Genomic DNA, 22,432 nt, shown 5'->3' with positions numbered 1-22,432 from the left:
GAGAGAGAGAGAGAGAGAGAGAGAGAGAGAGAGAGAGAGAGAGAGAGAGGAAGGGAGAGGGAGAGAGAGAGCCTGAAAATAAGAAATAACATATAATATCTGATAATTATGAATCTGATTGATTCGACTTACACAATAATTTCCAAGTACATCAATTTCTACACAGATATTTGTTTTTCTTGAACACCAATTATTCTTGCTATAAATATATGTTAGATATTATATTTAACATTATACAAATATATGTGTGTTTCTATACCATATATAATGTATCAAACCATTACTATTGCCCTACTAGTATTTTTGGAGGTTGATTTCTTTGCTCTATTGATTCATACCTTAAAGCATGTGTGCATAGATAGTGCATGGGCATTTGCGAATCTCAGTGGGTCTCATTGAATGTATTTCTAACTGTATGATGATTAGTTGGCGTGCTATTAAATAGAGCTATGCCACCTAAAGGACTAGCTGTGGTATGCTCAGAGGAAAAGGCTCCAGAATGTGAGCCCTCTGCAGTCCAGACTTTTAACAGATTCTAATGTACAGATTTCACCTTGGGATCTTGGATGCTTGACAGAAAGTACATTTCATGGGATATTGTTGTGATGTGATTCTTTGTGGTAGATTAAGCAGAGTGCTCAGAAGGTTTCCTTTATTCTGAACTGTGAATGGTGCTTTTTATCATTAATCCTGATCCCTTGGAATTCAGATAAATTGTTGCTATAAAGTACTTAGTCATATGTTTTTACCATAAAGAATACAGTAACACTGAGGATTTTTAATAAGAATATTAGAGGGATACTTATTCACCTGTTATAGCAGGAGAACAATTAATCACAGACTTCATGAGTTTATATAATGAGAATCTTGGACATTTAAGTACTTCACACATATAATTTCTCGTTTTCTGTTCTCAGGATCACCTGGAACCATCAGTCCATCACAGAACACATCTAAAACCAAGACAGGTAAATTAGGAGACTTCAAAGTCATAGTACTATATGTAGAAAGTCCACGTCTTGTCCAGGGAAGACAGACTCCCTGGATGGATAGTATGCAAAAAATTGACTCTTTTAATATTTGTAACTTATTTGTCTTGAACTATAGCCTCAGAGACCCAGGATCACACAGTAGAAAATCTCATCAGAATGGGGATGGCTGGTTTGGTGTTCATAATCCTTGGAATTCTGCTGTTTGAAGTTTGGTACAACCAGAGACAGATCCACCATGCACCTGGGAGGTAGTTGGAAGAGAAAAAGTACATAATAATCTCAAATTTTTGTGTAAAAAAACTCGCAGTCCTTACATTGAGAAACTGTTCTGAGAAGGTCTGGGGAACAAATGTGTTTGGGTTACAGGGAAAGATGTGGGTGCTGTGATAAGATCCTTGTGCACTGCATGAGTTTCTGTTCTTCCACCTACTATGGGCATTTGCTGACTGACCCAGCTGTGTTCTGTATAAACAGTATGAGGAAAGTCCTCACATCTGTGCATCCTCTGCTTTCCATCCTCCTCATGTGACATTCTCCATTGTTATAAATTTCCATGTTCACTAGAACAGTAGCCTCTTTATTTGGGACTACAAATAAAGAATCCGCCTCAATAAAAATAAAGGACTAAAGTCAGAGTCCAGAATGAAAATCAATCCATGCCTATGATGATACAAATTTCACGGCATGCACTGCCATTCCTTCAGTCCCAAGAGTCAAAGATGCCTGTTTCCACCCTCAGTTAACCTCTTTCTCGATCGTCACGGGAAGTGTTCCTCGGCTTGTCATAATTTCATCAGAGTCCAGCAGGCCTATAGAGGTAGCAGACATTTTCCCATCCTGATCTGTCATATTTAAAGTGAACCATTCAGCCTGAAGCTCTAACAGTCACATGAGAGGCCAATGAAAGACAGTTTAGTGAGTGCGCTTCTTACATGCTACCATCCACCAAAGGGGCTCCAGAGTCCTCAACAATTTCTGACTAACATTAGGTCCCAGAATGTCATGCAACGTGTAAATGGTGGTAGATGGTGAGGAAAATTGGCAGAATTTATTGTTCTTGAATCAGAAAATAAACAGTGTTACCCTGACTTTACCTATTGCCAATATTTCCCTATACCTCAGACACGACTGCCTGAAGCTGTCAGAGAAATGATGAGTAACGCCAGCGTAAAACAAAAAAGGAAGGGCAGGATGGATCCAGCTAAATTATTGAGGATTCTGAGAGTTCCATATCCACAAACTATAACTGGAACATACTGGGATTGAGTAATGATAGTGGTTTTGCCATAAGTTCCAGCTTTAGAGCCCTGTCTTGTTCTCTGTGATAAAGGGTAAACAGTACCATTTACTGAAGTCAGCTTCTGCAATTAAAAATATCTGATCTACAAGTAAATATGATCAAGGCAATTTCTCAATAGAGAGTCCATCTTCCAAAGTGACCCTAGCGTGTGTCTAGTTGACAAAATCTAAGCAACACACTCTTCTTAATCTTGGAAATAATGAACTAGATTGCACACACCTGGGCTGAGTACCACACTAGTCCAGAAAGAAATGTTACCATTTTTTATTTGTTCTTGTAGCTTATATGGAATAAAATGAATTTCTCCCTCTAAGCATTGGTGTCTGAGACATTAGATAGAACATGAAAATTCAGATTGACAATGTGGCCAGGAGAGAACAGAGACTGAGAAAATAGAATTCCTAAAGAAATTTAGTTGCTGAGATGGGAGGGAGAGGGGCTGCCCCATTCAGAAATGAAGAATTCAGAAGAAAAGAGGAAATTACTCATTGAGTAAGTACAATCTCAGGACAGAGAGATCAACTTCTCCCAGTGGGTCACCTACAGCTTTCAAAACTCTCCTTAACTTTCTCTGGTACTGGCTGTGGAGCCAATTATGACGTTAAAATTAACTTAGGCAGGCGGTGATGAGTCATCCTCAGCTTCTTCTCCTTCTTTTCACATTCTGACATTAAATCCAAATGGTCCTAACCTGATCTGTTCCTACTGCTGTTTCCTGGGCTTCAGTCCAATCCAGGCTCAGTGAAGAATCAAGACAGCAATACTGTTATATCATCTACCTCCTATACTTCTTTAGGCCTTAGTAGTTCATGCTACTATTTGCAATAGACAAGATGACACTTAAATAGTATCCTATGTTCCATGCCCTCTTTTATTAAGAATCTTCTGTAGGGCTCTGCTTCCTGCATTATCACATGTAAGACCACCCTGATGTGCGCAGTCAACAGATAATCCCTCCCCGAAGCAAACTCACGTCTTGTTACAAAACCAACTCATTCCAGGACGCAAGCTACCTCTATAAGGCACACACATATACACAAGACACATACACACAACACACACACACATGCACACACACACACATGCACACACACACATGCACATGCACATGCACAGGCACACACAGGAAGAGAGAATCAGTTTGTAAAATGTCTGTGGCTTTCACAGTTGCTTCTCAGAGATAAGAGAGAACAGAAAACCTCACTGAAGATTCCCTTGTCCCTCTGATAAGGCCAGATGGACATCTTTAACTTAATCCACTGAATGTAATCCACTGAATGTAAATACATTCATGAACTTAGTTCCACACCAGGGGTAAACTTGAAATCCACATTCACACCTTCTACAATGATAGTCACATCATTTGTGTTCAGCCTACTACTGGAAATGTATTAGTTTATATCAATAAGATCTTCCATCATCACTATATCACAGTGCATTAAAGTAGTCATATTCCTTTGTCTAAATATTTCCCATTGTTTGGATGTCAAAGCTCACAACACACATCGTATGAAGGTGAGATGGGGCCACAATGCTCTGGAAGAATTTCCTGTCTTAGAAAAGCTGCTGCTACTCATCAGTGAGTAAGTACTCCTACGTCCTACTCCTACTTTTCTCAGGTCATCACCTGACCTTTCCTCAATGCAGTTTCAATTTAGGACTCACTAGATTTCCAATTTTGGAGTGACTTTACTTCCCCATATCTGCAGATTCCCAATGTGTATGAAGCAGTAGCTGCTTTATTCATTCTTTCTGATTTTGCAAGTGTTTGCTTTCCTTAGTCTATAGAGTGAACCACTTTGTAGAACCAGTAACTCTCTAGCCTGGCATCAAATGGATGTGACTTGGGTTCAAGAGACAACCATAACTATCTGGTTAATGGAAGGGATAATTCTTTCCCTGAAAATGGTCTGGAAGAAAGGACCTGGCACCATATGAACTACAGTCAAGTGTTCGGTCTGTCCGTTCTGCTTTGCAAGCTCCCTATATTACTGGCCTTTATTTTCCCCCAGACAAAGATGTTAAGCCTAGAAAGATAGCCAATTATGGAATAAACTGAGTATTATGCAAATATTCAGCCTGAAGGAAGGACACCCAGGAGGAAGTTTGAGAGACTAAAAACAGCTCTCACTCATACTCACAGGGAAGAGACTGGCTTAGGAAGAGAAGTTCTATCTCCAGTTATTTCTGATCATAGAGAAATGAGACAGATGAAGCATGGGTTGCCGTGAGACTTTGTTGCTAGCTGTGGTGTCAGTAAAGGACTGGTGTTTATTCCACTAGCCAGAGTAAACATCAGCCTGTGTGTTATTAATTAACATCCCAAACTCTGCCCCTTTTTGATTCATCCTTATAGGGTCCCCCTCTTCATCCTCCTACCCTAGTCTCTGAGAGGGTAGGGTTCCATGGGTATCCTCTCAACTCTGGCACATCAAGACTCTGCAGCATTAGGTGCATCCTCTCCCACTGAGACCAGGCAAAGCAGCCCAAGGCTACAAATGTGCCAGGGTGGGGGTGTTGGTCTAACCTGTGTATGCTCTTTGGTTGGTGGCTCAGTATCTCAGAGATTCCAAGGTCCAGGTTAGTTGGCACTGTTGGTCTCCTTGTTGGGTTCTTATATCCTTTAGGGCCTTTAATCCTTTCTCCATCCCTTCCATCCCCAACCTTTCCGTAAGGGTCCACAACCTCTGTCCAATGTTTGGTGTGGGTATTTGCATCTGTTTCAGTCAGATGCTGGGTAGAGTAGAGGACAATTGTGCTAGTCACCTATCTGTAAGCATTATAGAATATCAATAGTGTCAGGGATAGATGCTTGCCCTTGGAGTGGGTCTCAAGTTGAGCTGGTTATTGGCTGGACATTCCTTCAGTCTCTGCTCCATCTTTATCCCTGCATTTCTTTTAGACAAGATAAATTTTGGGTTGAAAGTTTTGTGGGTGTGTTGGTGTCCACATCCCTCCACTTTGGGTCCTGCCTGGCTATAGTAGGTGGCCTCTTTAGGTTCCATGTTCTCATTGTTAGGCATCTCAATTAAGGCCACCCTCATTGACTCCTGGGATACTTGCCCATTTCAGGTCTTTGGGACTTTCTAGAGATTTGCAACCAACCCCCAATCCATGTAGCTGCAGATTTCCATTAATTCATCTGGCCCTAGGGAGCTCTCTCCTACATTTCCACACATCATATCCTGCCCTCTATTCACCTCCTTCTCCATTGTCCCACTCAGGTCCCTTCCTCCCTCTGCCTCCCATGACCATCTTTTTCCCCATAAGTGTATTCAAGCATCCTCGATTGGGCTTTCCTTCTTGTATAACTTCTTTGGGTCTGTGGGGTATACCATGGGTATCCTGTATTTTTTGGCTAACATGCACTTATCCATGAAGACATACCATACATGATCTTTTTTGTCTGGGTTACCTCACTTAAAATGACTTCTTGTAGTTCTATCCATTTGACCAAAAAATTCATGATGTACTTATTTTTAATAGCTGTATAGTATTGCATTGTGTAAATTACCACATTCTCTGTATCCATTCATTTGTTGAGAGATATCTGGGTTGCTTACAATTTCTAGCTATTACAAATGAAGCTGCTATGAATATATTGGAGCACATGTCCCTGTGGTATGCTGGAGGATTGTTTGGGTATATACCCAGGAGCAATATAGCTGGGTCTTCAGATATAACTATTTCCAATTTTCTAAGAAATCACCATATTGATTTCCAGTGTGGTTGTACAAGTTTGCAATCCCACCAGCAATGGAGGAGTGTTCCCCTTTCGCCATGCCCTCACCAGCATGTACTGATACTTGACTTTTTGATCTTAGCCATTCTGATTGGTGTAAGGTGGAATCTCCGGTTCATTTGATTTTCATTTCCCTGATGACTAGGAACTTTAATTTTTTTAAGTGCTTCTTGGCTGCTGGAGATTCCTCTGTTGAGAGTTTGCTGTTTAGTTCTGTATCACAGTTTTAATTGGGTTATTTGATTTGGAGGAGTCTAACTTCTCAAGTTCTTAATATATTTTAGATATCAACCCTCTGTCAGATGTAGGGTTAGTAGAGGTCTTTCCCTAATCGACAGGCAGCTGATTTGTCCTACTGAGAGGGTCCTTTGCCTTACAGAAGCTTTTCAGTTTCAAGAGGTCCACTTTATTAGTTGTTGACATTAGAGCCTCAACCACAGGTGTTCTGTTGGGGAAATTTTCTCCTGTACAAACCCCTTAAAGGCTATTTCCCATTTTATTTTCTATTAAATTTAGTGTATCTGGTTTTATATTGAAGTCCTTGATCCACACGGACAAGAGTTTTTTCAAGGGGATAAATATGGATTTATTCATATTCCTATACATGCAGACATCCAGTTAGAACAGCATCACTTGTAGAAGAGGCTTTCCTTTTTCCATTGTATGGTTTTGGCTTCTTTGTCAAAAAATGAACTGTCCATATGTGTTTGTATTCATTTCTGGTTTTTCTATTAGATATTTTCTTTATTTACATTTCAAATGTTACCTGCTTTTCTTATTTCCCTTCCGAAAATCACCTATCCTCTCCTGCTCCACAACCCCCCCCCCACTCCCATTCCTGTTCCTTGAATTCTCCTATACTGGGACATAAAGCCTGCACAGGATCAAGGGCCTCTCCTCCCACTGATGATCAACTAGGCCATCCTCTGCTACATATACAGCTAGAGCCACAAGTTCAACCACGTGTTTTCTTTGATTGGTGGTATAGTTCCAAGGAGCTCTGGAGGTACTGGTTAGTCCATATTGATGTTACCTCTATGAGGCTTCAGTCCCCTTCAGCTCCCTGGGTATTTCTCCGGCTCCTTCATTGGGGACCTTGTGCTCCATCCAATGAATGACTGTCAGCATCCACTTCTGTATTTGCCAAGCACTGGCAGAACCTCACAGGAGACAGCTATATCAGGCTCCTGTCAACAGGCACTTGTTGGCATCTGCCTAGTGACTAGATTTGGTGGTTATTTATGGGGTGGATTCCCAAGTAGGGCAGTCTTTGGATGGTCATCCTTTCAGTACCTGCTCTGAACTTTGTCTCTCTAACTCCTTCCATGGGTGTTTTATTCCCCATTCTAAATAGGAACAAAGTATCTTTGGTCTTCCTTCTTTTTGAGTTTCATGTGTTTTTCAAATTGTATCTTGGGTAGTCTAAGTTTCTGGGCTAATATCCACTTATCAGTGAGTGCATATCAAGTGAGTTCTTTTGTGATTGGGTTACCTCACTCAGGATATCTTTCAGATACATCCATTTGCCTAAGAATTTCATAAATTCATTGTTTTTAATAGCTGAGTAGTACTCCATTGCACAAATGTATGAAATTTTCTGTATCCATTCTTCTGTTGAGGGAAATCTGTGTTCTTTCCAGCTTCTGGCTATTATAAATAAGGGTGCTATGAATATAGTGGAGCATGTGTTCTTACTACCAGTTGGAACATCTTCTGGGTATATGCCCAGGAGAGGTATTGTTGGATCTTCCAGTAGTACTATGTCCAATTTTCTGAGGAACCTCAAAACTGAATTCCAGAGTGCTTGTCCCAGGTTGCAATCTCACCAGCAATGGAGGAGTGTTCCATTTTCACAGCATCCTCGCCAGCATATGCTGTCACCTGAATTTTTGATCTTAGCCATTCTGACTGGTGTGAGGTAGAATCTTAGGGTTGTTTTGATTGGCATTTCCCTGATGATTAAGGATGTTTAACATTTTTTCAGGTGTTTCTCAGCCATCCGGTATTCCTCAGTTGAGAATTCTTTGTTTAGCTCTGTACCCCATTTTTTCATGGGGTTATTTGATTTTCTGGAGTNCATCTTCTTGAGTTCTTTGTATATATTGGATATTANTCCCCTATCTGATTTAGGATTGGTAAAGATCCTTTCCCAATCTGTTGGTGGCCTTTTTGTTTTATTGACAGTGTCTTTTGCCTTACAGAAGCTTTGCCATTTTATGAGGGCCCATTTGTCAATTCTCGATCTTACAGCACAAGCCATTGTGGTTCTGTTCAGGAATTTTTCCCCTGTGCCCATATCTTTGAGACTTTTCTCCACTTTCTCCTCTATAAGTTTCAGTGTCTCTGGTTTTATGTGAAGTTTCTTGATCCACGTTGACTTGACCTTAGTGCAAGGAGATAAGAATGGATCAATTTTCATTCTTCTACATGATAAATACCAGTTGTGCCATCACCATTTGTTGAAAATGCTGTCTTTTTTTCTACTGGATGATTTTTACTTCCCTTATTAAAGAGCAAGTGACCATGGGTGTGTGGGTTCATTTCTGGGTCTTCAATTCTATTGCATTGGTCTACATGTCTGTCGCTATACCAGTACCATGCAGGTTTTATCACAATTGCTCTGTAGTACAGCTTGAGGTCAAGCATGATGATTCCACCAGAGGTTCTTTTATCATTGAGAATGTTTTTTGCTATCCTAGGTTTTTTGTTTTTCCAGATGAATTTGCAAATTGCCCTTTCTAACTCTGTGAAGAATTGAGTTGGGATTTTGATGGAGATTGCATTGAATCTGTAGATTGCTTTTGGCAGGATAGCCATTTTGACTATATTGATCCTGCCAATCCATGAGCATGGGAGGTCTTTCCACCTTCTGAGATACATGTTGGAATAATAAGAATGGTAGTGACAATGTCAAGAGTTCCACCCTTTGGTTCCCTCATTAATCTCTGTGAAATAGGTGAACAGAGATAGAATTTGATGTACTACTATGCCTATAGATCAATACACTCTTATACTTTACAACTTATAATCTTATAATACATATTTGAACGTTTCCATGTCACTGAGTGTATGATCCTAACCCTAACCCTGAAAGAATGGTCATTATCATCATTGTGGCCTGAAGACAGTAGGAAGATAATTACCTCTTGAGGTTAATCATTGGTCAATGTTATTCATTCGTGTATCTTATATAGAAAACCATGACTTTCCCTTCCTGAGCATTAATACCCTTAACCTGGAGGGAAGATCTGCAGTGTCTCAAGAGGAACTGTCATCCAGAGATAAGAGGAACTAAGGAAGGATATGCTTTGTGTGGGTTTAGCCACAAAGACAGAAATAGGAGTTTCTTCTCTTCACAGAAATGAGGAACTCAGATGAATGGGGAAATTATAGTAACAAAAGTCCAGGTATAGGCTAGAAGATATGTCAGCTCCCCCATTTGAATCACCTATGGCTTGTAGAGCTCTCTTTGATCATTTTCTGGAACTGTCTGCGAATGGTAGCAAGGTTTGATCATCAATCATCTCCAGCAATAAAGAAGCATCCTAAGATTCTCCATTCTTCCATCTTCATTTGAATATTAACTTCAAATAGTCCCAACCTGATCTGTGTCTGTCACTGTCCCCTGGGCTCAACACAGTTCAGGCTCCATGAACTCAAATCATCTGTCTATACTATCAAATTACCGAACATATGCAGCACTCCATGTTCCTGACTATCTTTATCCCATTTACTAAACTCTCTCAATATTCTAATACACTACTCTGCTCCCTACCATCTCCCACGCTGAATCCTTCATTCATGACTTTCTTCCTGTAAAATCACATAGAATCCATTCCATATGTTAATAGTCAACAAAGTCTACCTCCCCCCAAGCTAACAGCATAAAAGTTTCTTCTACTAAACATACATGTGCGTGCACACACACACACACACACACACACACACACACACACACACGGGGGGGGGCAGAGAAAACAGACTGTCTGTCTAGACCCACTAAATTAGTATATATTCATTAGATCAGTTCCATACTAGGGGAGAGCTGAAACCCTATACAACTAACTACATAGATGGTCACATTGCTTGGGTTCATATTACTAGTAAAGATTTGCTGACTACTACCAATTTGTTCTTTATACCATCATCCCTACATAACATTTGATTCCCTAGAGCAGTAACAAGGTCATATATTCCTTTGCCTAAAGATTACCCTTTATTTTGAGATGAAACCACAGATCTTATTTATTGTACAAGACTAAGATGGTGCTAAAATTCTCTGTAAAAGTTTCCGTTCTCAGAATTACTCATGTTCCTCGATGAGTAAGCAACCCTAACTGTGTACTGCCCTCTGTTCTGATCTTGACCACACCCATCTTCCACACAACCTCAACCCAAAATTTACTTGTTTACCATTATGAGAGAGGCTTAAGTTTCCTTTCCATTTAGCTCCCTGAAGTGCAGAAACCTGAAGGTATTTTAACCATCCTTGGCACCTGTATAAATATGTGTTTTTCAGTCCCAGGAAGGAACTACTTGGTGACATCAGTCATTCTCCAGAAAGGAATAAGTAGATGTGACAATAGGTCCTTGGTTAGTGATGTTTGCATGAGTAATGGAGGGAACAAACAATTCTTGCATTGGCAAGATCTTTGGAAGAAAGGATTTGGCTCATCACAAAGTGCATTCAGGGATCAGTATGTGTCAGCTGCTCTGCAAACTCTGTACAGCATCACCTTCATCTTTGTCAAAGTATCTTTAAGACAAGAAAGATGACTACTTAAGGTAAGGACTCAAAAGCTTCCTAAATGGACAGGCTGAAGAAATAATGGACATACAGGAGGAAGGTCTGAGAAAGTAGAACAAACCCTAATTCATAATCACTTAGAAGTGATTGGCTGAGAAACAGGTTCTCTCTGAAGATATTTCTGGCCTTCAAACAATATAAAGAAATGAGACACTATTCATGGATTATAATGATACCCTGTTACTCTATATGATGTCAGTGCATGTTTGATAATTGGTCCAGGCCCAAGGCAGTAAAGACTCTCACCAGGAATAAAGATTTTCCATGTCTCAAGAAACAACATAATGGACTTCTGAGAACAGTTGATAACAGAGATCTTGATCAAGAATCTAATATCAATGTGAGTATAAACACCATGCTTTTACCCTATGTTCTGCATTCTGAACATTCAAGAAAATTGATCTTCTTAGGTGTACCTTAGAGATGGTAGATTTGTGTATCTTAGATTTAGTTTATAATGATTAATTAATTAATTGTATGAATTATCTCTATGAAAACTCTTGGAAGTGTCTGGTGGATTGAATAAAAATGGCTCCACGGGTTAATATATTTGAATGCTTGTTTATCAGGAAGTGGTACTACTTAATAGGAACTAGGAGGTGTGGCTTTGTTGGAGGAAGTGTGTCTCTGAGAGGAGATATTTGAGGGTTCAAAAGACCACATGCTTCTCCTCCTGCTACCTATGGATCTGGATATAGAAGTCTCAGCTATCATGTCTGCCTATGTTCCACCATGCTTCTAGTCATAAGGATAAAATACTAAAACTCTGAACCTGTAAATTAACACCAGTTAAATATTTCACTTTGTAAGTACTGATGTGGTCATTGTGTCTCATCACAGTAACTGAACACTGATTAAGACAAAAGTTGGTATCAGAAATGTGACTGGTCTGATCACATAGAATGTAGAGTGTGGGATTTTCAATTAAGATAGCAGTTGAATAGTTTAAGTGAGGTTGAATGAGCTATCCTCACAGGAAAAAGGACTACAGTAGTGTTTGGGATATTAAGGATTGTAGGAGTCCATATAAAGAGGTTTCAGAGTAGAAGAATTCTAATAAGTGGCCTACACAGGGTTCCTGTGATAGTTTGGTCAAGAATGTGGTTTCTTTCTGCCCTTGTCCTAAGAAATCTGTTTGACAATAAATTGAAGACTTCTGGATGATTAGCATTGGCAGATGATATTTTAAGAGAGCCTAATATTGACTGTGTGATGTGGTTATTAGTGTCCTCTATTATGCATATTTATAGTGAAAGGGGGATGTGGAGCAATGAAAAATATAAAATTTACAGTTTGAGGACAAAAGAAGTACCAGGAGGTGTAATGGAGTTAAGTGTGCTGCTAAAGGAGATAAAAAGTTTCAAGTAAAAGGTGAATACTTAATGAAATAAAGGCTGTGGTGACCTCTAGGCAAGACCCAATTTGGCTAAGATCTCAACTTCTAAAAAGGATTTAAAGACAAGTTTAAGCAGTGAAGGAAATTACCCAAAATGGAAAACTGTAAGAATTTATTTGAACAACATAGCCAAGTCAGGGTTAGGGTTAGGGTTAGGGTTAGGGTTAGGGTTAGGGTTAGGGTTAGGGTTAGGGTTAAGGTTAGGGTTAGGGTTACCATTCCTAAAGAGGTCAAAGGGAGTATAATGAGGAAATATGGGGAGAAAGCAAGATAAAAAAAAACCAGCAGTGAATATGCCAAACTCTGCATCTCAATGTCTGAATCAGATCTCCAACTCCTGTTAGCTTTTTGCATGCAACACATTTCTCTTTCCTGGGATTTATCTACACCCAGACAACAACTTTCCTTGGAAGTTATCCCATGACTCTGGTATTTCCAATATTTAGGTGTTATCAAGTAAGTCAATGCTTTACCTTTACAACTTCATGCAATGGCCTTTCTGGGACTCTATGTAGGGCCACCACTGACACATGCCTTGCCTCAACAACTTTCATAACCACAAAGGGAGTTTCCACAAACATTTTCTTTATCCCTGACTCTAAAGCCAGAACACGGCTGAAGATGCCACATTTTCTGTTTTCTCTTCATAGCAATAGAACACTGACTAAGAAAGCAAAACTAGTGTCTGCAGCTATATGAAGTTAGTTACACTATTGACCAAGGAAAACATGGCCAATTTCATACCTACTTGAGAACCTGAGAGGTTTAGAGGGTTGGCGCCTTACTCCACTGATGTGTAGTTCCTCCTCTGGTGTCATAGCCATGGGGATTTTTGATATCTGTAGCCACATTATCTCCTGTGTTTAACAATTCTATTTACTCTGACTTTGATCATTCTCTATCCTTGTCAATTGTACATGAACTTCCCTATTCTGTATTACTCTCTGGTGATTTTTTTAAAATTGAACAACTCTGTAACTTAACTATAAGAACATAGTAGTAAATTCTGATACAAAACCTTTCTTTCTGAGATTCCATTTGACATGAGCAGTCAACGCAACAATGATAACCTGTATACTTCCTGGTGGACGCAAGCATCAGGACAGCTCACCTTTTTTCAGGAAAGAGGCTTAGCCTTATCTCTTCCACCATGGAGACATGCATGTGAATGTAGAGATTTGCCTTTAGTTCCAATAAACAGAACCACCCTGTCTATTGCCACCCACAATAGATGAACAGCCCCAAAATGTGAGTTAGGAATTACTTCTAGGGATGGTGGGCACTCTGCACCTGAGTTGCTTTGATGCATGTTCTTTAACTGTTAAAATGTATGTAAAAGAAGATTTACTGACATGATCAAGGGTCTTACATAATTGCAAGAAAAAACAGTGTGCTTATTAAATGTTTATGGCTGTAATAATGTATTAAGGGCATATGCAAATTTCACCTGACAGTGGATAGTTAGGGAAGTTACCAGGTTTGTTTACTATTACCACTGTCCCTGAGTGGGATGAACACAGATGAGGCAGACATTAACAGTGTTGCAGAATCATCATTTATGTAATCACTGCTTGCAGAGAGTCTACTATGAGACCTAGCTAGAGTCCTGGGGGTACACGAGCCTGGTGCCTAACAAGGACAATTCCCCTTCCTGTGGGGCTACTGAAGTACTCAGGACTGCCCTGCCTCCAAAGACCACACCATGTTTTCTGTTCCTCCAGACGGGCTTTGTAGTTCTGCCTATAAGGACTGCTACAGCCTCTGGGAGAGGATGCCATGGCATTCACCTTTACAGCACTGCTCTGTTTGGGTGAGATGTGAAGAAAGGGGATCTTGTGGTTTAGAAATGACCCTAACCCACAGCTGAGAACTCACTAATCAGGAAACACCAGGGTATTGGTAGGTTCAACTAAGGGAAATATGAGCTCTATCTTCAGGAACAAACCTTTCATGGGTGACTCTTTTCCAGGTCTAACTGTACCTCGGGAATGTAGTGTTGGCAGGTGAGTGTCTGTAGCTATCTTCTCCCATTCTTTTCATTATGCTCTGGATCCATGACTGGGAAATGAGGATGGAAAACAATGCCTATATGGTGATACTTGGGATAGCTACAGGGTCAAGGGTTTGAGACCTGCATTATCAGAAAGGATATCTTGGGTCCTAGCTGCTTATTTTCTTGAAGGGATCCTCCCTAAGCCTATCACCAGAACATAGCCAGACACCATAGACACCTAGCAGAGTAAAACAATGATCGTGAGTGACAGGACCACAGAAGCCAAAGAGCACTGTATCTATAAACAGAGAGGCCCATATCAAAGGGGCAAACAGAGTCCACTGTAGCTTTGAACAAGGCTGGATTCTCCATCTGAAAAATTGTGCAGCATCATACAGTGTGATATTACTGTTACTATCAGATTTCTGCTATAGGACCAGAGCACAGTAACCCCCTATAGAACCACTGGTGACAAGTGAAACGAAACACAGTGTCCTCAGAGTCACATTTGACTGTAAAGAAGTTGGATTGCTCAGGTTTGCCTTTAACCTCAATACACTTGAGTTTAAGGATATCTGAGTACATGGACCTGATTCCTCCTTCTCTCCTAGAAGCCTTTAAGTTCAGACTGTTGGCCTACCCCAGGGAGGAATGTTATTGTCCAGTGAGTCTCAAAGCAATAATATAACAGGTTTATTCTGATTAAGAAGCTCTCATGGACCATGGACTCACAGTATAACCACTCTTCTGGGAAGTTTGAAACCCTGTTCTTTCTGAGCTCTTTGACTCCCAACCAGAGTTGGACAACCAGATTCTGCAGCAATTATAGGAGCAAACCATGGGTATGGTCACAACCTAGTGACTCACTGGAGCTGCTATTCTCAGGAGAGGTATCCTAGCCTTTCTCTACAATAATGTTAAACAAGTGCACATAGAAGACTATGTGTGTGGTATGTTCAAAAAGGCAAATATCTTTAGCTCATTGATGCAGAGCACAGGAGACAGTGGTACACAAGATACAGAATCTCAGGCAGACAGTGACAGTAAAATAGCAGGACATCCAATAGAGAAATGTAGACTCAGAAACGAGTCTATGTTGCACTCTGTTACTTTGGATCACCTTAAGTGACATCTCATTTTTAGTCAGACCCACCTCCTTGTCTCCTACTTCTTGCAGGGGTACTCCACAAGTCAGGCTCTGTGATCACCTCAGGATTCCCTATGACTTATTGTTGTTAGTGGATCATAGATTCAGAATGTATGGTTTGCGTAAAGAGGGAAGCCCCCAAACCTGGGACACCCAGACCCCAGAAGAGCCTGGGAACAAGGGTAAGTTTTCCAACCCTTTTGTAACACAGTACAATGCCAGATGATGTCATGGCTAATCTCATAGTTCAGCTTTCTGGTCAGACCACAATGTTATCCTGGAACTGGAGGAGACAGTCAGGGTCTTAGGCCAATGCTCTGTGCTCCATGAGTATTTACCTCCCAAAGCCTTGCTATGGAAAGCATTGTGGGTTTGTGACCTCATGTAAATAACTGTTCCTTTCTCTCCTGGGAATCTACTACAATAAACTCAGCCTGTCAGCCCTTCTCAGCCCTGTGGTGGCTTTTAGGAGGTAATATTACACTCCCGTGTCTCTCAAAGGAGGGAGATGAAAAGTTTATTCTCACCAAGGAAGATAAAAAGTTTCTCACCACTCTGTACTCGTAGTACATACACTTTATTGGGCAGTATCAAGCCTTGCTATCTATGGAATAAATGACACCATACCACAGAGGAACATTCAAATGTTATGGATACTACAAGAATTTCCCACATTTATTGTCACTACCCAGTGACTGTCTGGAAATATACATCTCAAGTGGGTCAGATGTAACACTGAGCAATCTATTTTAGAAGGTCTAGGCTCTTTGCCATAGCTTTGACCTTTGGGAGGAGTTCCCTGTAGAGAGTGACTATTGGAAAGCATAATTTCTTAGCAAGAACCACACAGGTGGTTAAAGGCCATGACATGTGTAAGGCAAAATGGGAGGGGAAAACATGTTTGTAAAATCTAGTTTCACAATCCCTAAGCCATCATCTTCCCTCAGGGACCATCTTTAAACTCCGTCCCATCAAGACCACATTCTGAGACTTGGAAGCACATTGACCCTGTAATGTTTCTCTGGCATCAACTATGGCATGTTTAATCTGTACAAAATGGGTAAGCTAGTGTCAGCCAACATTATACCTAACAAAGATGGCTTCTCTATGGCAAATTTAATGCTTGGCATTTTTAACTACTTCTGTGGGGTCCAATACAGAGGTTATGGTACATACAGCCTCTCTTCTGAGTGGTTATATTATATTGAAATTCTGAATACCCTGGTCATGGGTAAGAGTCTGAGTAGATTCAGTTATGTACTTAGATTCCACATAGGCCCTGACAGAGGATCCAGGAGCTGATGGTTGGGAAAGGGAATGGGTATCATAGACAGAAACTGATGCAAAGAAAGAGTTGATACATAGAAGGGGTGTAGGTTGGAGAAAATATATCCCAGGTTGTGAGAGTCAGGTTTTGTTGATGTCATAGCACAGAATAATGAAGATAGAGCCTCACTTATTCTCTACTCTTTAGGAGAGCTCCCTGTTACATTATCCTTCTTAGTACAGCCACATTGTTGACACAAGAAGATCTAGTCCTACTGCATTGACCAAGAGGCATTCTAGATCCTCCTTCTACAATAACCAGGGTCACATGACCATTCACATTTATTTAAGGTCCAAAACCATAGCTCAATTTTACCCGACAGAATAAACACATTGCTCCTAGGCCTGATTGATATATTTAGGAATCAATCACTAGTGACCCAGAAAGAATCTGTCCTAGCCACTTGTCCATCCACTACTTTTCTGATGTCAACTATGATAGATTACCTTTAGCCAAAGATGGAGAAACTGATGTCCCTGTGTTCCCTGGCTTAAAGCCCTAGGCTAGGCTTACTTTGAAGCCTTGTTCCGGGACCCTGTAAACAGCTCCCAATTGGTGAAAGTAAAATACTATTGTATATGTTGCTCTCTATACCACTCCCCCAGTGAGATGCTGGACATTCTATCAGAAAGGAGAATGCCATCAAGTCTAGAAAAAAGGCCTATGCACAGTTAATGTAGTTGCTACTGTGGGACTCCAGAAGGTGATGACCATGCTAAAGGTTAGCATTTTATAAGAGAAGAGTTTAAAACAGAAGAGTGATAATGATTGAAAAGTAAGAGTAACTACAGAGACTCAGGTCCTCAGAAATGAGCAATAATGAGATTTCACCTGAGAACATGTTAAGAAGTTCTTAAGTTATCCTTCTCTCTCATACAGCTTTAAAAAGCCTTCTCTTTCATTAAAACCAGGCCCACTGGTGTCCTTATGAAAAAAATATGGTCTTGCACAGTCAGTCACAGATCTGGATGGATACTGTTTTCCTGTCCTGTGGTAGACACAAAATCCTTAACTAAATAAGTGCAGGTAACACATCCTGGCACATGAGATGAATGAAAAAAAAATCAACAGGAGAATTCTCCATACTCTCCAGAAGTCAAGGTTGATTTAAAAATATAAAACATAAACTCACCTCTCTCTTTCTCTCCCTCCCTCTCTCTTTTTCTCTCCCCCTCTCTCTCTCTCTCCATTCCTCTTTCCCTCCTCCCTCTGTGTGTGTGTGTTTCATCCACAGAAATAAAGAGAAAAATGTTCCCTCAAATAAAGGAAGAAACAATATTTAAATGTAGGTGAAAAATCAATATCAAAACCCACTTAATCACTTGGAGAAAGACAAAAATTCACTCAATGTCCAAACCACAAATATCAGGATACAGTGAGTGTGCTCCATAAGTCGAAATGTGTTTAAGAGGGCTGGTGAGATGGCTCAGTGGGTAAGAGCACCCGACTGCTCTTCCGAAGGTCCAGAGTTCAAATCCCAGCAACTACATGGTGGCTCATAACCATAACCATCCGTAACAAGATCTGACTCCCTCTTCTGGAGTCTGAAGACAGCTACAGTGTACTTACATATAATAAATAAATAAATCTTAAAAAAAAAGAAATGTGTTTAAGAATGTAAAACCTAAAACCCATCTCTGTGTACGTTTTTCATCCACAGAAATAAAGTAAAAAGTGTGCCCTCAAATAAAGAAAGAAGAAAAATATGACTAAAAGTCAAGATCTGAACCAGCTATCCACTTGGAGGACAGAAGTTCATCTGGTGCTCAAACCAACAAAACCCTGAGTACAGGGCGGCTGTACAAGAGTCACACGAATGTAGGGTTGGCACTCAAGATTCAGCCATGTTATCCTACTCAAGACTGGCTGACTCAGGTCAGAGACTGCCCTACTTCTCACCATAACCTTTCCTGAGTAACAACAGGTGCCACCTTCAGCTGACAAAACTCTAATGAACACATTTCACTTCATGACATACTCTGCAGAGCCCATCTCACCATATGCACAGTGATTTTGGTGCGTGAAGTCCTCCATCATCATCATGAGAAGTGACTTTAGATCCATGTCTTGCTTTTCTGGTGTGATGGTGTATCCAGAACTTGCTATGGTGGGAGAGCTTGGTTCTGATGATGCCAAGTAACCTTGGTTTCTTTTTTTTTTTTAAAGATTTACTTATTTATTATATGTAAGTACACTGTAGCTGTCTTCAGACACTCCATAAGTGTGAGTCAGATCTTGTTATGGATGGTTATGAGCCACCATGTGGTTGCTGGGATTTGAACTCCGGACCTTCGGAAGAGCAGTCGGGTGCTCTTACCCACTGAGCCATCTCACCAGCCCGTAACCTTGGTTTCTGTTGCTTCTGTTCTTACGCTTGCCTTCTGCCATCTGATTATATCTAGTGCTTGCTTCCCTCAATATATCTGATTGGACCCTGTACTTCCTACAATCCCAATTGATTCAAGACTCATCAGAGTCCAGCTTTCTCTGTGATCCTTTGATTGTGGGCTCCTGTGAACCTGAGATTCTGGGTGTGTCAGAGTTCTTGGCAGTCAAGCTTCCTCTGAGCCCCTGAAATACTGGTGTGAAACAGCTCCTGTTTTCCTGGGATCCTGTTATCCTAAGATCCTGGTCATGTTACAGTTCCTGGAAGTGGTGTCTCCTTTGAGGACCATGGAGCTGTCTGGTCTGTCCAAAACCAAGTTAAACCAGTACCAATCAAAAGGAACCAGAGCCTTTGGTCAGGTAGTGCTCCGGTGTCCTTGTTACTGCTGTCACAGGCCCATCACAATTGGTTTGGAACAGATGTTGTGTTCCACTGATCCTAAGATCATGTGAAGAGTCCTCTGGGGACCATGAGGGTGTCTGCCGATTTGTGCCCAAGGTGACCTAGAGGTGGCTCAAACTGGAAGGGACTTGTGCCCCTTGTCAGCTGGTTTTCTGCTTCCCTACTGCTCTCAGGTCCTTCAAGATTGGATTGGAACTGATGTTGTGTTCCACTCACCAGTGATCCTAAGATCATGTTGAGAGTCCTCTGGGGACTGTGGAGGTGTCCACTGATTCTGCGACCAAGGTGACCTGGCGCTGGTGCCGACCAGAAGGTCTGCTTTTTAGTTTGTGTATTGGTGTTTTGACTGCATGTATGTCTCTGCATCACATGCATACTGATGTTCCTAGAGGCTGGAAGACTACATGAGGTACCCTAGAACTAGGGTCACAGATGATTGTAGGCTGCCATGTGGGTTCAGAGAGCCAAACCCAGGTCCTTAAGAGCACCCAATGATCTTAACTGAGACATCTCTCTAACTCCCAGTAAACGTTTTCAGGAAGAGGAACTGTATTGCTGCAAACAATACAGCTAGTCTTAGAATGTTAGGTTAAGCCAGAACTTAAGAAGGAAGCCCAGGATGATCCCATCGGAGAGGCAATAATCTAAACAGGTAATTCCAGCCATGCTATGAAAACTGACCACAGAAGATCCCCAGGGGAACACAGAGATACTATTGGTACCTTACTACTTCCCTGCTACAGAGACCATCTGAGAAACATCCCCAGTGAGATATTTATGCCCAGGGGAAACCCTCCAAGCTCCAGGAAGGCAGAACCTGTCTCATCTTCTGTCATGTCAAGGGAACAGCTGAACACAGAATATGAAGAAGCAGAAGGGGGCCAAGAAGTAAGCATTCAGGTGGGTCCTGTCCTCCACAGACCTGCAGGTTCACCAAGCAAAGCATATATCTTTCTTTCGACCTCTCCCACTCTGGGTTGCCAGATCCAAGGAGCCCAAAGATGTAACCTATGCCCAGTTGTGCAGCAGGACACTCAGACAGGGGGCAGCCGCATCTCCTCTCTCCCAGGCAGGGGAAGCCCCAGAGGAGCCCAGTGTCTATGCTGCTCTGGCAGCTGCTCATCCAGAGGTTGTTCCCAAGGAGAAGGAGCATTGTCCCTCTGCCTGACAAAATGACAAAATGCCTAACAGAGACCTACAAGAACTCTGGGAACTTATGGAAAACTGGCAGCCCTTTAAGTAACATCACAATTTGGAAATAAAGCCAGAGATTTCTCAATAATCAAGTAAAATGAGAAATGAAATAGAAGGGAAGGTTTCACATTGAGTGATAACTTTAATGATATTTCTCATCAAATGGGAAGATGTACATCACAGTTTCACTGTCCCATAACGTCAACAAATGAAAGGCTGAGGCACAAGAATTGCCTTTGTTTTGTGGTGAGAGTGGAATATCTAATGAATTTCATCATAGCCTGGGCTGCAGAAAGAGACATGTTTCAAATTATTCTAGCCACCAAAGTTCACGGTGGAGGTATGTACCTGAAATCCTAGCACTTTGGAGGAGTGGAAAGGAGAGTAAAGAAGTCAAAGCCATCTTTAGCTGCATAGGCTAGGATTAAGACACTAACCTGGAACACACTAGACACTGTAAAAATAGATAAATAAGCCAGGCTTGGTAGTGCGTGCCTTCAGTCTAAGCACTAAGAAAGTAGAGACAGGAAGATTTGAGCAAAAATCTGTGAGTTCAAGGCCAGATGGTTTACAGAGCTCCGATATAGCCATAAATCTTTTTTTCAAAATACGTAAATGAAATAGGGCCAGTAAGATGGTTCGGAAGGGAAGACACTTGTGACCAGGACTAATATCCTCAGTTCAATCAATAGGAACAGTAGAAGGAGAAAAGGGACTCCAAGAAATGTTATCTAAGTCCTTGATTCCCTTCCCACACACAATAAGTAAGTAAAATGAACAAAACCAAATAATTATAACTGAAAACCTGGTATGGTGGTATAAACTTCTAATCATAACAGTGCTGGCCTCAAACTTGATGTCCCCCTGCCTCAGCTGCTGGCCTTTACAACACTATATTCATTTTAGTTTCTTAATGACTTATTTTGTTTTATTTATGTGTCTGTGTAGGTGTCTGTGTGAGTATATGTCATGTGTATGCAGATGATCGTGCAGGACAGAGAGGAAATTGGAACCGGAGAATGGGTGTTTGTGAGCTATAATCTGGGGGTTCTGAGAACTAAACTCCAGTCCTCAGCAAGAGCTTTGTATGCTGTTATCCACAGAGCCATCTCCACAGGCTTGTTACATTTCTTTAAAAAGTAGTAACAGGATCCTATTGCCCTTCTTGTCTGAACCTCCACCTGCACCCAAGGAGATCCATGTGCCCACTCCCCAACCCAACAGCCCTATCTGTCTCCCCAGGAGATCTATCCTATCCAGGTACACAATTGAGGTCACTGCCTCAATACACATGTCATCTTGGACCCCCACAGAACTCAGCAGACACGGTATCTGTTCTGCTCTGCTAGAGCCCCATCAAGTTTTGACTGCAACTCTACAGGCACCCTGGACAGATCAGTGTGTCTTCTCTCCCACCCCTTAGCCTCGCCTGTCTCACAGAAGAGCTGCTATAAACCACAAACACAGGAGGCCTGCTCTAACCAGGGAGACATGAGGCCAGCTCTAACCAGAGACAGCACTGTCTGCCTCCCAGTAGTCCTGCTGTAACCTGGGGCACACAGATCTACATTTCTCTGAGGAGACCTGCTCCAATCTGAGATATCCTAGCTAGTTATCACTGGAGTCAACCAGATGGCAAAAAGCAAGTGCAACTATGTTCATAGCAGCCTTATTTATAATAGCCAGAAGCTGGAAAGAACCCAGATGTCCCTCAATAGAGGAATGGATACAGAAAATGTGGTACAT

The 22,432-nt window shown here is 41.3% G+C and overlaps 1 protein-coding gene across 1 annotated transcript in view; it reads left to right on the top strand.

Moving 5' to 3' along the window:
- Positions 1-20,660, top strand: part of LOC110336855 (leukocyte immunoglobulin-like receptor subfamily B member 3A) — a 27,490-nt gene extending 6,830 nt beyond the window's left edge. Inside the window, exons 5-6 of the mRNA XM_021219598.1 lie at positions 16,004-16,099; positions 20,477-20,660. Coding sequence (XP_021075257.1) covers positions 16,004-16,099; positions 20,477-20,660 — 280 coding nt within the window. The remainder of the gene's footprint in view (positions 1-16,003; positions 16,100-20,476) is intronic.
- Positions 20,661-22,432: the final 1,772 nt, after the last annotated feature.

This window comes from Mus pahari, chromosome 19, assembly GCF_900095145.1.
Source record: "Mus pahari chromosome 19, PAHARI_EIJ_v1.1, whole genome shotgun sequence".
Taxonomy (NCBI): domain Eukaryota; kingdom Metazoa; phylum Chordata; class Mammalia; order Rodentia; family Muridae; genus Mus; species Mus pahari.
Note: the sequence above shows the minus strand (reverse complement) of the source record. Positions and strands in the feature narration are given on the sequence as shown.